General features: G+C 38.0%; 1 protein-coding gene across 1 annotated transcript in view; it reads left to right on the forward strand.

Moving 5' to 3' along the window:
• The window catches only part of sema5bb (sema domain, seven thrombospondin repeats (type 1 and type 1-like), transmembrane domain (TM) and short cytoplasmic domain, (semaphorin) 5Bb), a 116,883-nt gene that overhangs the window by 69,416 nt on the left and 33,054 nt on the right, over nt 1–14,413 (forward strand). Inside the window, exons 6-11 of the mRNA XM_087256449.1 lie at nt 4,645–4,707; nt 6,530–6,842; nt 7,187–7,472; nt 10,528–10,663; nt 12,211–12,418; nt 12,828–13,035. Of these exons, the coding sequence (XP_087112575.1) occupies nt 4,645–4,707; nt 6,530–6,842; nt 7,187–7,472; nt 10,528–10,663; nt 12,211–12,418; nt 12,828–13,035 (1,214 nt within the window). The remainder of the gene's footprint in view (nt 1–4,644; nt 4,708–6,529; nt 6,843–7,186; nt 7,473–10,527; nt 10,664–12,210; nt 12,419–12,827; nt 13,036–14,413) is intronic.

The raw sequence follows: 14,413 nt of genomic DNA on the forward strand, positions 1-14,413 counted from the left end.
AAGACGAATAGATTGAAGAGGGAAAGTTTCTCTGCATGTGACTCTGTGATGTGGCAGAGCAAATGTGTGACATTTAATTAGGGAACCGTGGATGGTTTTTCCTAATCGCATTCGTTCTCTTATCTGAAAGCAAAACCCTTGAATGTGTTGTTGCACTGGTTTTTACACGTCCTTCCTCTCTTTTGTCCCTCGTCCCTCCCTCTCCTTTCACAAGATGCTTTGTCATGTTTATCTGTGCTGTCACTGACTCAAAAATAATGATGCAGAGCTGCTTTACACACACACACAAATAAATACAGATACACACACACATAAGCATACCCACACACTACATACAAACACACACTCACCCACACACATTTACTATCACACACCCCTAAACACACAAACACATAAATGCACACTAAAAAATGCACACAGTACACACACACTCTACATAAACACACACATACATACACACTACACAAACTCTCACACACAAACTACAAACACACAACACAACACACACACATAAACACACACATGTTTGTTTTTGTGAAAAGTGGGGACATTACATAGGTTTCCATTCATTTTATACTGTCCAAACTGTATATTGTATTGCCCTCACCCCACCCCACCCCTAAACCCAACCATCACAGGAGACTGTGTGCAGCTTTACTCTCTGATTAAACTCATTCAGTGTGATTTATAAGCATTTTGAGAAATGAGGACGTCACCAATGTCCTCATATTTCACCTCCTTTTTGTAATACCTGTGTCATACCCATGTCATTATACAGATTTGTGTCCTGATATGTCACAAAAACACGTACACTTCATACACACACACATATATACATACACTCTACTCAAACTCACACACACAAATTACACACACACGACACAACACAAACACACATACACACACTGCATACACACATACATGTATCCACACACTACACAAACTCACACACACAAACTACAAACACACGACACAACACACATACACACACTGCATACACACATACATATATAGACACACTACTAGACATGCGCGGTTGGCGGTTATAGCCGCGGACTCCGCGGATAAACCGCGGATCGGGCGGATGACGTTACGAAAAAATAATATTTTAATTAAATTCGGGCGGGTGGCGGGCGGTTGTACTGTTTTTATAGGCATAGCTGGCGCACCAACAAAAAAGCCTAGGACTGACTTCACAGAATGGGAGGAGGAATCGGATACACTAATTCTGGATGAAGTACAAAAGTATTCCTCTACAAAACTTCCGTATAGACGGATCAGCAGAGGAAAATCTACTTCCTTTTGGTAGAAATAAGGCCAGTCATTCCCACGACTACAGCACCTTTCCAAGAGAATTCTATGCATTTCAGCAACAAGTGCTGCGAGCGAGCGCTCCTTCAGTGCAGCAGGGCGCATTATAGTGGCTATGCAGGCGCTCCCGTCTGAATCCTGACACAGATGCTATTTTATTCCTGCATTGTGCCAAGAAAAAAATCAAACTAGACCTAAAGTCAGGCATATTAAACCAATTAGCCTATGTTATTTAGGCTACATTCATATTACGTTCATATTGGTTTAGCCTATTCTATTCTAGACATGTTGGCCTCGCTTTTTTTGCGTTCCGAGGCTAAGGTTATTTTGCCAGAATTTCTTTGTCGCAACTTTAATGGCGTAGTATTTCGTTATGCTTCAAGTTTGAGGGGAATGGGGATGATCCTCCATGGGTTATTGGGGCACTTGTCATACATGCACTTTAGCCTGGTCAGACTTTATGTTCGCTCAAAGAGGGATGGCATATCTATTTTTCTAATTTAATTTCTAATTGTGGGGGTGACTGAGCCTACAAGGTTTAGGCACGATATGATGTTTTTATTAAAACTTTTTTCAACTGTTTGCCAAAGCATACGACTATAGCCTATGCCTACATTAAGATATTTATGTTAATATTTTTTTTTTACTGCCTGTTGTTTCTTTTGGCATATAAAATAGGTATTGTCTGATAGAGATATCAATAAAGGTTCATCTGTGTCGCAGAACTGGTGTTTCCGATTTTTACAAGCTCAATAACATCCACAGCAAAAAATAAAAAATAATAAATAAAAAAATAGTCGAAAAACTGTGCCCATTAATTAGATGTGCAAGGCAATCAGGTACGTTTTTGGGGTTGCTATGGACAACTACAAATGTAAACATTATTAGGCTATAATGTAAATGACTTATTATTCTATCTATTTACTAAAAAATAAAGTGAAATAGACATTTAGTAGTAGGCTAAATAGCAGCATGTTGAAATGATGTGTCAATGCGTTTTCTATTAGACTACAATAAAAAAAAGTTGTATAGTACAGTGCGTTTAATTTAGGCTATTTATTTATTTTTGTCCCTGTGCGCCGATTGGAGACAGAGTTCACTTCTGATATTCTGAGAGCTCGGGTGCTTCTCATTTCTTATTTTTGCATCCTCGTTTCCTTTCCTTGCTTTCTTTCCCGTGTTTCCACCCCACCGGGATAACGGTACGAGGGAAGGACGCAAGGAAAAGACTCAAGGACCGAGGAATCGAATCACGTGAAAAGACACGTCCTCGTATCTTTAGCGTCACTTCAAAGCGTCTTCAATTAATGACTTGCACGTTTGGATTAAATGCATGTCTACATTAAAGTCATTCTCTGTTCTATATTGATCAATAAAGAAACATTAATTTAATAATAAAAAGGAATAAGCCATTCAAATAAAGAGCCCAATCAGCAGATGGCGGGCGGGTGCGGTTTTAAAAATTGGTCAAAAATGTTAGTGCGGATGGATGGCGGACGGATGATGAATTTTGTCATGCGGTTGCGGATGAAATAATAGCCCATCCGCGCATCTCTACACACTACACAAACTCACACACACACATACAAACACACGACACAACACACATGCACACACTGCATACACACATACATATATACACACACTACACAAACTCACACATACAAACTACACACACACGACACAACACAGACACACACACACACACACACATACAAACACTTTATACACACATACATATATACACACTACACAAACTCACACACACTAACTACACACACATACACATAATACACATACTTCACATACACATTACACACAACCCCCCCACATACACATAAACACACACACACACAAACAAACTATAAAACACACTACACACACACATAATACACACATACACAAACTACACACACAGAGAGACATTACAGACAAAATACACATACACATAATACACAAAGTTAACATACACATTCACACAAACACCCAGCCCCCCCACCACACACACATAAACACACACACACACACACACACACAAACACACACACTCTATACACATAAACACACAAAAAAACTACATAAACACACACTACACACACACAAACATAATACACATACACAAACTACACACACAAACACACACACAGACATTTCAGACAAATTACACACACACTAACACACATACACATAATACACAAACTTCATTACAACATACACATTACATACAAACACCTCCCCACACACACACATATAAACACACACAAACACACACTCAACCACATAAACACACACTACACACACACATACATAATACACACATAAACAAACTACACACACACACACATTACAAACAAATTACACACACACTAACACACATACACATAAAACACAGACTTCACATACACATTACACACAAACACCCCCCCCCCGCTCACACACACCCATAAACACACAAAACACACACTCTATATAAACACTCAAACAAATGACATAAACACATCACACACACATAATACACACATACACAAACTATACACACACACAGACACACACACACACACACAGAAATACCATATGTTAGTCAACAGCTTTATGCATTCATACATTTTCCTTTGGCTTAGTCCCTTTGTTAATCAGGGGTTGCCACAGCCAAATGAACCGCCAACTTATCCAGCATATGTTTTATTCAGCAGAGGCCCTTACAGCTGCAACCCAGTTCTGGGAAACATCCATGCACACTAATTCACACACATACACTACGGCCAATTTAGTTAATTTTAAATCCCCTAAGGCGCATGTGTTTGGACTGTGGGGAAACCGGAGCACCCAGAGGAAACCCACACCAACACAGGGAAAACATGCAAACTCCACACAGAAATGCCAACTGAGCCAGCCGGGACTTAAACCAGCGACCTTCCTGCTGTGAGGCAACACTGCTACCCACTGAGCCACTGTTAAATAACTGTGTCGTCCAACAGCCTATATATTAGTTATATTATAATATATGTATATTAGTAAAATGAAATGGGAAAATATAAACAACTTTAATAGAGTCTCAATGATACTTAAATAATGCTGGTTCCCTTTTCAATCTCATGCCTGTGTTGCAGGTATATAAAATATGTAGATTTATTTATTTATTTATTTATTAGGTAGTCATTCAGCTTTTTTGTTTGGTTTTTCTTGATAATCGACATTTATCATTTAAACAATAAACCTAAAAGCACAGTCTGGTAAACCCAAAGTTAAAGTTACTTATGGATTTTAGGATTTTATGTTTGTCTCATTCATCATAACGTCTTACTGTGATGTTAATTGTGTGTTTATTGTCAGGCCACAGAATGGGGTGTTGACGAAACTACCAGGAGATCCTGCCAGAGCAAAGGAAAGACCGAGGTGAGCACTGAACGCTGGGACACAGTGTCTGGGTTATCATTTGCTTTATATAGGGTCCACATATCTCTTTATGTGATTTTTGTAAATGATTTTTGACTGTGAATCATGTTTTACTAGAATGCCCTGCTTTAAATAATAGTTAGTAGTGCTCCTATCCATGGGTATCTTCAGTAAAATTGGATTAAAAGTGGGTGGATGGATGGATAGATGGATAGATAGATAGATAGATAGATAGATAGATAGATAGATAGATAGATAGATAGATAGATAGATGGATGGATGGATGGATGGATGGATGGATGGATGGATGGATGGATGGATGGATGGGTGGGTGGGTGGGTGGGTGGGTGGGTGGGTGGGTGGGTAGGTAGATAGATAGATAGATAGATAGATAGATAGATAGATAGATAGATAGATAGATAGATAGATAGATAGATAGATAGATAGATAGATAGATAGATAGATAGATAGATAGATAGATAGATAGATAGATAGAAAGAAGGGAAGATAGATAGATAGATAGATAGATAGATAGATAGATAGATAGATAGATAGATAGATAGATAGATAGATAGATAGATAGATAGATAGATAGATAGATAGATAGATAGATAGATAGATAGATAGATAGATAGAAAGAAGGGAAGATTGATAGATAGATATATAGATAGATAGAAAGAAGGGAAGATTGATAGATAGATAGATAGATAGATAGATAGATAGATAGATAGATAGATAGATAGATAGATAGATAGATAGATAGATAGATAGATAGATAGATAGATAGATAGATAGATAGATAGAAAGAAGGGAAGATAGATAGATAGATAGATAGATAGATAGATAGATAGATAGATAGATAGATAGATAGATAGATAGATAGATAGATAGATAGATAGATAGATAGATAGATAGATAGATAGATAGATAGATAGATAGATAGATAGATAGATAGAAAGAAGGGAAGATTGATAGATAGATAGATAGATAGATAGATAGATAGATAGATAGATAGATAGATAGATAGATAGATAGATAGATAGATAGATAGATAGATAGATAGATAGATAGATAGATAGATAGATAGATAGAAAGAAGGGAAGATTGATAGATAGATAGATAGATAGATAGATAGATAGATAGATAGATAGATAGATAGATAGATAGATAGATAGATAGATAGATAGATAGATAGATAGATAGATAGATAGATAGATAGATAGATAGATAGATAGAAGGAATGATAGATAGAAGGAATGATAGATAGATAGATAGATAGATAGATAGATAGATAGATAGATAGATAGATAGATAGATAGATAGATAGATAGATAGATAGATAGATAGATAGATAGATAGATAGATAGATAGATAGATAGATAGATAGATAGATAGATAGATAGATAGATAGATAGATAATTGTGATGACAGAGGTGAGAATGGTCAGCAGGCAGGGGTAAAAACAGCTGCAAACCAGTATCATAAGGGTTAATCCATTGGAGAAATCCAAGAGTCAGGCAAAGATCAGAGAATCCAAAAGACAGTCCAAAACAAACCAGGCAGGAACAGGTTTTTAAGAAACTAGGAACAAGAAACACGCTCAGAAATGTCCATACATGAAACAAGACTTTGCACTGATGTGTGTGTGTGAAAGCGTCTTAAACTTAAAAGTGTGTAATTGGTGTGTGTAATCAAAATTCATGAAGATTAGGTGTGAGGTGCTGAGGATTATGGGACATGTAGTCAGGTTTAGTGGTAGATGTGATGTGTTGAGTGCCCTCTAGTTTCTAGTGACCATGACAATTTGTTGTCTTTCTCTCAGGACGAGTGCCAGAATTATGTGCGAGTCCTCCTGCTGAACGGCAGTCGTTTGTTCACCTGCGGTACGAACGCCTTCATGCCCGTCTGTGTGACGCGTCCCGTGACGGACATCAGCAGCGTTCTGGACTCCATCAGCGGTGTGGCTCGCTGTCCCTACGATCCTCGACACAACTCCACAGCCATGATCACAGAGAGCGGAGAGGTGTACGCCGCCACTGTGACCGATTTCTCTAGCCGGGACCCCATCATTTACCGCAGCCTGGGGAACATGCCGCCTCTGCGCACCGCACAGTACAACTCTAAATGGCTCAACGGTACAGCAAACAACAACAATTTAGTTTATACAATTCACCAATAGCCCATGTCTTTGGAGTATGGGGAAAACCGGAGCACCCGGAGGAAACCCACGCCAACATGGGGAGAACATGCAACCTCCACATAAGAAATGCCAACTGACCCAGCCAGGATTCAAACCAGCATCCTTCTTGCTTTGAGGCGACAGTGCTAACCACTGAGCCACTGTGTCGTTTCTTTTTAACATGTGTCTATTAGTTGAAACAATATATTATTATATACCAGTATACATAACAGCATATATTATATAACAGTATATTACAAGTCTGTGAAACTGATTTCATCCTCCTTTTTCTCTGTGCAGATCCTCACTTCATCTCGGCGTATGAGGTGAGCCGTTTCACATACGTGTTTCTGCGAGAGAACGCAGTGGAGCAGGATTGTGGGAAGACGGTTTTCTCTCGCGTGGCTCGCGTGTGTCAGAACGATATCGGCGGTCGCTTCCTTCTGGAAGACACGTGGACCACATTCATGAAGGCCCGGCTAAACTGCTCACGATCTGGAGACGTTCCCTTCTACTACCATGAGCTGCAGAGCACTTTCTATTTGCCCGAACAAGACCTCATCTACGGGGTCTTCACCACCAATGTGTGAGTGCATCAATAAATCAACTGCAGTCGCTTCAGTCAACCACGTGCTTTATGTTAAAGGGCCACAAGATCCCCATTTCAGCAGGGTGTTTTCACACCTTGAGTTTGAAAAAAGTCAGGAAAGTGGGCATGTCCAGCTCTGTTTAGGGGGGAGTGTCGGAGGAGGGAAAGAGTGATCAAAATTTGCATAAAAATGGGAGTTTCGATTTGGGCACACTCTGATTTTCACAGAGGCAAAACAAACACATATGCAGGGCAGAAAGACAGTGGCTGTGTTTACATGGATATCAGTAATCAAATTATTTGACAAATGATTAAATGGTTTGATGCCGCACGGCGAATGAGAGAAAAGAAACCTCCGCATTTCTCTGTAACTTAGGCCGTACTCACACTATGTACAGTTGCCTCAAACGGGGCCAAAGCACGCTTTTTCCCCCACCCGTCTCCCCCGACGGCCCGCACTCACACTACAATTAGGCCTGGGCACGCTTACGTCATCGATGCTGCGCTCTTCAGTGAGCGCTCTCGCTCTGCACAGTGGAGATTTCTATAGTTATATCGTTTCAGTCGTTTGTTATGCAGTGACATGCAGTCAGATATTTCGCCGAACAGATCTGCCACTTTTGGCGCTCATAAACAATCATAACGCTCTCGTGCTGCAGGAATGAGGAGGTCTGCTCAGACTGCTCAGCTGTCGTGCAGTGAGGGGTTTGCTTCTTTAATAATTTACGGCAGTTTGCGTTCATTGAACAGTAAGAATGATTAATAAATCCATATGAAACAATCCCTTTAAAGTCACGTCTCGCTTTCAGTTTCGGGCTTTGGTGCGTTTTGCACTCACACTACAAACGTACCGCGCCAAAGCCCAAGTGAACCGCGCTCAGGCACACCTCTTTCAACCGGGCCAGGGCCGGCCAAGTGCCAAGTGAACTGGGCACGGTTCGGATAGCATGGTGTGAGTAGGCCGTTAGATGCACTCGATAGTGTCAGAAAGCTTTGTGAGTTATTCCTGTCACAAAATGCGGCGAAAATCCTACACGACGGTAATAGTTTGATTGTGCTGTTTACATGTTTACACTCGGAGAGCAGCATTTATAGTGGATCTTTCAGTCTATAATATTGTAGTGATATTAATGTACTGTACACTTTAGTATTTGACTAAGGTCTGTCTTTAAACACTGAAAGAGTACTACTGACGATACAAACTAACTTTGCCATCTGAATAAACAAACAAAGACACTGATCGCTCGCTTACCAAATCTGTAGAGACAGGACAATCAACACCAACTGGAGCCGTGTCTTTATTAAGAGGAGACGAGCAGCAAATCCGTATTTCACCATTTCCAGATGAGAAAAGCTCTCGGGTAAACAATGTTCTATAGACAGGTGTTTTTGTCGAGCGTTGCGTGCACTGTAATCCACACGTGAGTCCAGCTGCGCTCTCATAGAGAGAGAATCAAAACAAAACCTTCACTGCAGCAAATTATAAAAGCAACACTGACAAGCCGTATCTTCAAACAATTCTTCTTCTCCCACTTGTTTTGGCAACACAACGTGGCGTCTCTCTGCCGTCTTCAAAGCTATCATGCATATTAAAGTTGCACCTCATTCACAAGAGAGCACGCTGATTGGTTTGAGCCAAGTCTTACTCATGAATGAATGCAGCACACTTAGAGACGTCACGAAGTACTCCCAGGTACAGACAGCCAGTCTACATGCTCTAATACACACAAGGATCTAATCGCCTTGACGCAGCTTCAAAAATTTGTTTCAACCCGAAAGAACGAATTTGCTGGAAATAACATAAAGCCAACCAATTTTCACTTTTTTTTTGTGAAATATATGCATCCTAATAGTCTTTTTAGCACACATAAATGACTGTCAACAGCTCAAAACATGTGTTTTGGTGTTTCGTGAACCTTTAAAGGAACACTGTATTTTTGAGGAGGTGAAATGCTCAGTCCCCTAGACTTAAACAATCGAGTTTTAGCATTTTTTAACCCATTCAGCCACTATCCAGGATTGTAGCTTAGCATAGATAATTGAATCGGATTAGACCATTAGCATCTCGCTCAAAAATGTTCAAAGATTTTGGATAACTTTCCTATTTAAAGCTTGACTCTTCTGTAGCTACATTGTGTTCTAAGTCTGACAGAAAATGAAAAGTTGCTACTTTCTAGGCTGATATGGATCATTACAATCAAGAAACAGCAGGAGCAATGATAATACACATAAGAATGAGAGTATAGTTCATAGCCAAATCAAAACGATCAAAATCAAAATCTTTTGTAACATTATAGGGATCTTTATACCGTTACTTTTGATCAATTAATGCATTGTTAATTAATTAATTAATCATTATTAATAATTCCTACACACTGTAGACTTCTAAATGGTAGAGTAACAGTTTCAAAATTCAGCCTTTGGCGTTACATTATTAATTTGCATTTCAGTAAAGTCAATGTGAACTGGAAGTATAGTGATAGTGGTGGCACAGTGGCTTAGTGGTTAGCACTTTCACCTCACAGCAAGAAGGTTGCTAGACAGAGTACCGGCTAGGCTAGTTTGCATTTCTGTGAGGAGTTTGCATGTTCTCCCCATGTTGGCATGGGTTTCCCTCACAGTTCAAACACTTGCGCTATAAGGGAATTGGATGAACTAAATTGGCTGTAGTGTGTGAATGTTTGTGTGAATGAGAGAGTGTAGGGTTGTTTCCCAGTACTAGGTTGCGGCTGGAAGGGCATCCGCTGCGTAAAACATATGCTGGAATAGTTGGCGGTTCACTCCGCTGTGGCAACCCCTGATAAATAAGGCGAAGGAAAATGAATGCATGAATAAATTGATACTGTACATTCATTATAAAACAATAATCACTGCTTTAAGTTTTGCAGTGCAATTATCTGTATAAAAACACAGACCACGGCCATTCTTTGGGCACATGAATTCAGTTTTGGTGATCATCAGATCCTTTCAAACACATTCAAATGTCTTACAGACCTGTCTTTATTTTTATTATTTAACACCGCCTTCACATCTCTGTTCTTTCTCTTCACAGGAACAGTATTGCTGCGTCAGCCGTGTGTGCGTTTAACCTCAGTGCCATCACTCAGGCCTTTAACGGGCCTTTCCGCTATCAGGAGAACCCTCGCACCAGCTGGCTGTCCACTCCAAACCCCGTCCCAAACTTCCAGGTGAGCCAATTGAACTCTGTTTTGAAGCATTTTCTTTGAAGTCCGTTTTATAGAAGACTGAATGAAGTCCGTATGAATCAGAAGCTGTGGCTGCTTTATTTTTCATATTGTGATGCAGAGAAACAGAATTTTAAAGGGCACCTATGGTAAAAAATCTACTTTTCAAGCTGTTTGGACAGATCTGTGTGTTGGTATAGTGTATAAACCGTCATACTGGGGTGATATGAACACACCCAGTCCTTTTATTCAATTTAACTACAAAAAAAAGGGTCGGCCAATTTGAGCTGTTTTCAAATCGATCGCACCATTACGTAGGTGTGCGGTCCCCCCGCCCACCGAATTGATTGACAGCTGCGCGCATTAACATGTTCCGGTAGTCGCGTATATATGTCAACAAGACCAGGCAGACATACGCAAAGCAACCGGGAATAAAAGGTCTGTCCTGTTCGCTAGGATCAGCAACCATCATCAAATGTGATTAAGAGTAAGTTTCACATGTTTAAAGTGTTTTAAAACAGTGCACGTGTGTAATTAATTACAGCGATTTACTTCAGCTTTACTTCATTAGCACAGCCGCGTGTCTGAACAATTATAAAAGAAGACGCTTCAATCCCGGTTTGTGGAAGTTAAATCAGGTTTATTTTGTACATTAGCATAACAGATATCCACACAGTACTTGAGGTTAGCCTTAACTAAGCTAAGCGCGCTCTGTCTGTCTGCCTGCCTGCGAGTGCGTGTGTATCTGTGTGTGTGTGTGTATGTGTGTGTGTGCGCGCGTGTGTGTGTTAACTTTGTAACGATATTGTGTGACTCATCAATGCAACTTCACAATACTGATTAGTAAAGGTTAGTTCTTACTGTAGTATTTCTCACAAACGCTACGTGAGACCTCCTTCCTTTAAGTCTGTCTGTTGTTTGATGCAGCCGAGGGAGGAGATTAAAGCAAGCGGGAAGGCACGTAGAAACAGTAGGCGGGCAGAACTCACCTTAAAAGCGCAGTACAACAAAACCACCCTCTGCTGGAAATCAGTATAAAACAGCATCTTGTAAAAGGTATAATGAAAAATCTGATGGGTGTTTTGATCTGAAACTTTATATACACATTCTAGAGACGCAAAAGACTTATATTAAATCTGAAAAAAGGGGTAACCTAGGTGCCCTTTAAATGATATTAAAACAGTGGGCGTGGCTTGTTTTTTCTACTGCAAGCTGTTTGGATGTCGTAAAGTAGGCGTTTCATTCAGAAAGATCGGTTTGGGGAGAGATATTACAACCTAACAGACTCCTCCTGCTCCTGACAGCTGGAGGGACGTGGTTAAGTATGTTAGCCACGCCCAATACCTCAGACCGACCTAATCTGAGAATTTAACTCAAAATAAACAGTGCATTTTCAGATTTTTCTTTTAGATTACAAGAGCGAACACATTTTTATTCTTAATGATATTCACGAATAAATTGTTCACCACAAAACCAGCAAAGTGAGGTAACAAAATCAATATGGTTAGTTTTGATTTCATTTTTATTTTAATGTCCTGTATCTCTGTTAGTGCGGGACGGTGAATGATTCGGGGCCGGGTGCTAATCTGACAGAGCGCAGTCTTCAAGACGCCCAGCGGCTCTTTCTGATGAGCGACGTGGTTCAGCCCATCTCCACAGACCCGCTGGTCATGCAGGACAACATCCGCTTCTCCAAACTGGCGGTGGACATCGTTCAGGGCAGAGACACGCTTTACCACGTCATGTACATCGGCACAGGTCAGAGAGCACTAGAAAAAAGGGGGAAATAAAATGATGTCATCATTCACTAATCCTTGTTCAAAACCTATTTGAGCTTTTTTTTCTTCTGTTGCTCACAAATGGAGATATTTTGAAGAATGCTGGTAGCCGGCACCCATTGACTTTCATATAATAATTGTTTTTTAAAATTGTTACTACACTGAAAAAAAATATCCATTGGATTTATTGAATTTTGTAAGTGGTTGCAAACAACATATGTGGGCTGAATTTAAGCCAACAAATTACGTTTATTATTGTTTAACTTAATTTGTTTGAATATCTTTATTTATTATATTATTATTATAATTCTTGGTGTGAATTGCCCTTTAATAGTGCACTGTGATTGTCTGTTTTTAATTGTAAGTGTTTTCTTTCATTGATCACTCAGAATATGGCACCATCATCAAGGCCTTGTCCACTAATAATAAGAGTCTGCGTGGATGTTATTTGGAGGAGATGAACATTCTGCCGGGAAACAAGCAGGAGCCCATCCTGAACCTGCAGATTCTGCACAGCGATAGATCTCTGTTTGTGGGGCTTCCCAGCAGAGTGTTGAAGATCCCTTTGGAAAGATGCTCTAACTACATCACTGAACAGTAAGTCACACACATTAATTAAAAATGAACTCACTTTACACTCAGAAAATGTTGAAATGCTGGTATTTTTCACAAACAATTGAATTAACAAGCGGAAAAAATGAAAATTATCATGATATTTATATTTTATGATAACATACTCATTAACATTTGGGCTTTTGCCTCTTCCTGCACATTATGGCGTTCATGTTTTGTTGTATCGTAATATTTAGTATTCTTGGGCAAATAACAAAAATAAAATACATGAATTTCCTTAAAAACAAAATAAAAACTAAAAAAATTAAATATGCTAATCTTATGCAAAATCTCCCAAAAAATATTGTTGTTGTTTTTTTTACATTTACTTACTAAACCTAATTATTTTTATTCCTTATATAAGTCAATTAGACTCATTTATTATGAGACATATTTGCTGACTAGATGGATGGTATTTAGTTTGTTTTAAAAATATGTTTAAAAAACTATGCTCAACAAAGATGCATTTATCTGATCAAAAACTACAGTAAAACAACAGTTTTATATCTGAACATGTTTAAAAATATATATTTACAGATTATATACGGCACCAAGTTGTGAATTCTGTGCATTTTTACACAAATAATGTTTATTTATATTTAATATCTATTACTCCAGTGTTCAGTGTCACAGTTTTCTTCAGTAATCATTATATTATGCAGATTATTAATTAAAATATGACATAATTTACTGTTATTTTATCTCCTTCTTTTATTATTATTATTGCGGTTGTTTTTTATTTATTTATATTATGTTTCTTTTATTAAAATTACACACATGATTTCAAACTTTTACAACAAGAGAAGAGAAAATAGTACAAATAAATAATTCATAAAATTACGATGATGATGACATGATGATGGATTTTATTATTATTATTATTATTATTATTATTACTATTATTATTGTTATTATTAATTGACTAAATTATATATATATATATATATATATATATATATATATATATATATATATATATATATATATATAATTTTTTTTTTTACTTTTGCAACAAGAAAAAGAGAAGAGAAAATAGTTAAATAAATAAATATTAAAATAAGGATGATAACGATATGATGATTATTATCATTACTATTATTATTAATAATAATATTATTAATATTATTAATAATATTAATAATAAAATTAATTAATATTATTAATAATAAAATATATTTTTTAGTTAAAATCCTTTTTTTATTTTGCAACAAGAACCAGTAATGGTTATTTATTATTATTATTATTAATAGTAGTAGTAGAAGTAGTAGTTGTAACAATTTTGAAAACAATTGCACTGTTTAATTTTTTTATATAATGCATTTTGATTATTTGATCAATAGAAACTTTGTTACATTATAAATTA

Source organism: Danio rerio, chromosome 6 (assembly GCF_052040795.2).
Source record: "Danio rerio strain M-AB ecotype USA chromosome 6, GRCz13ab, whole genome shotgun sequence".
NCBI classification, from domain to species: domain Eukaryota; kingdom Metazoa; phylum Chordata; class Actinopteri; order Cypriniformes; family Danionidae; genus Danio; species Danio rerio.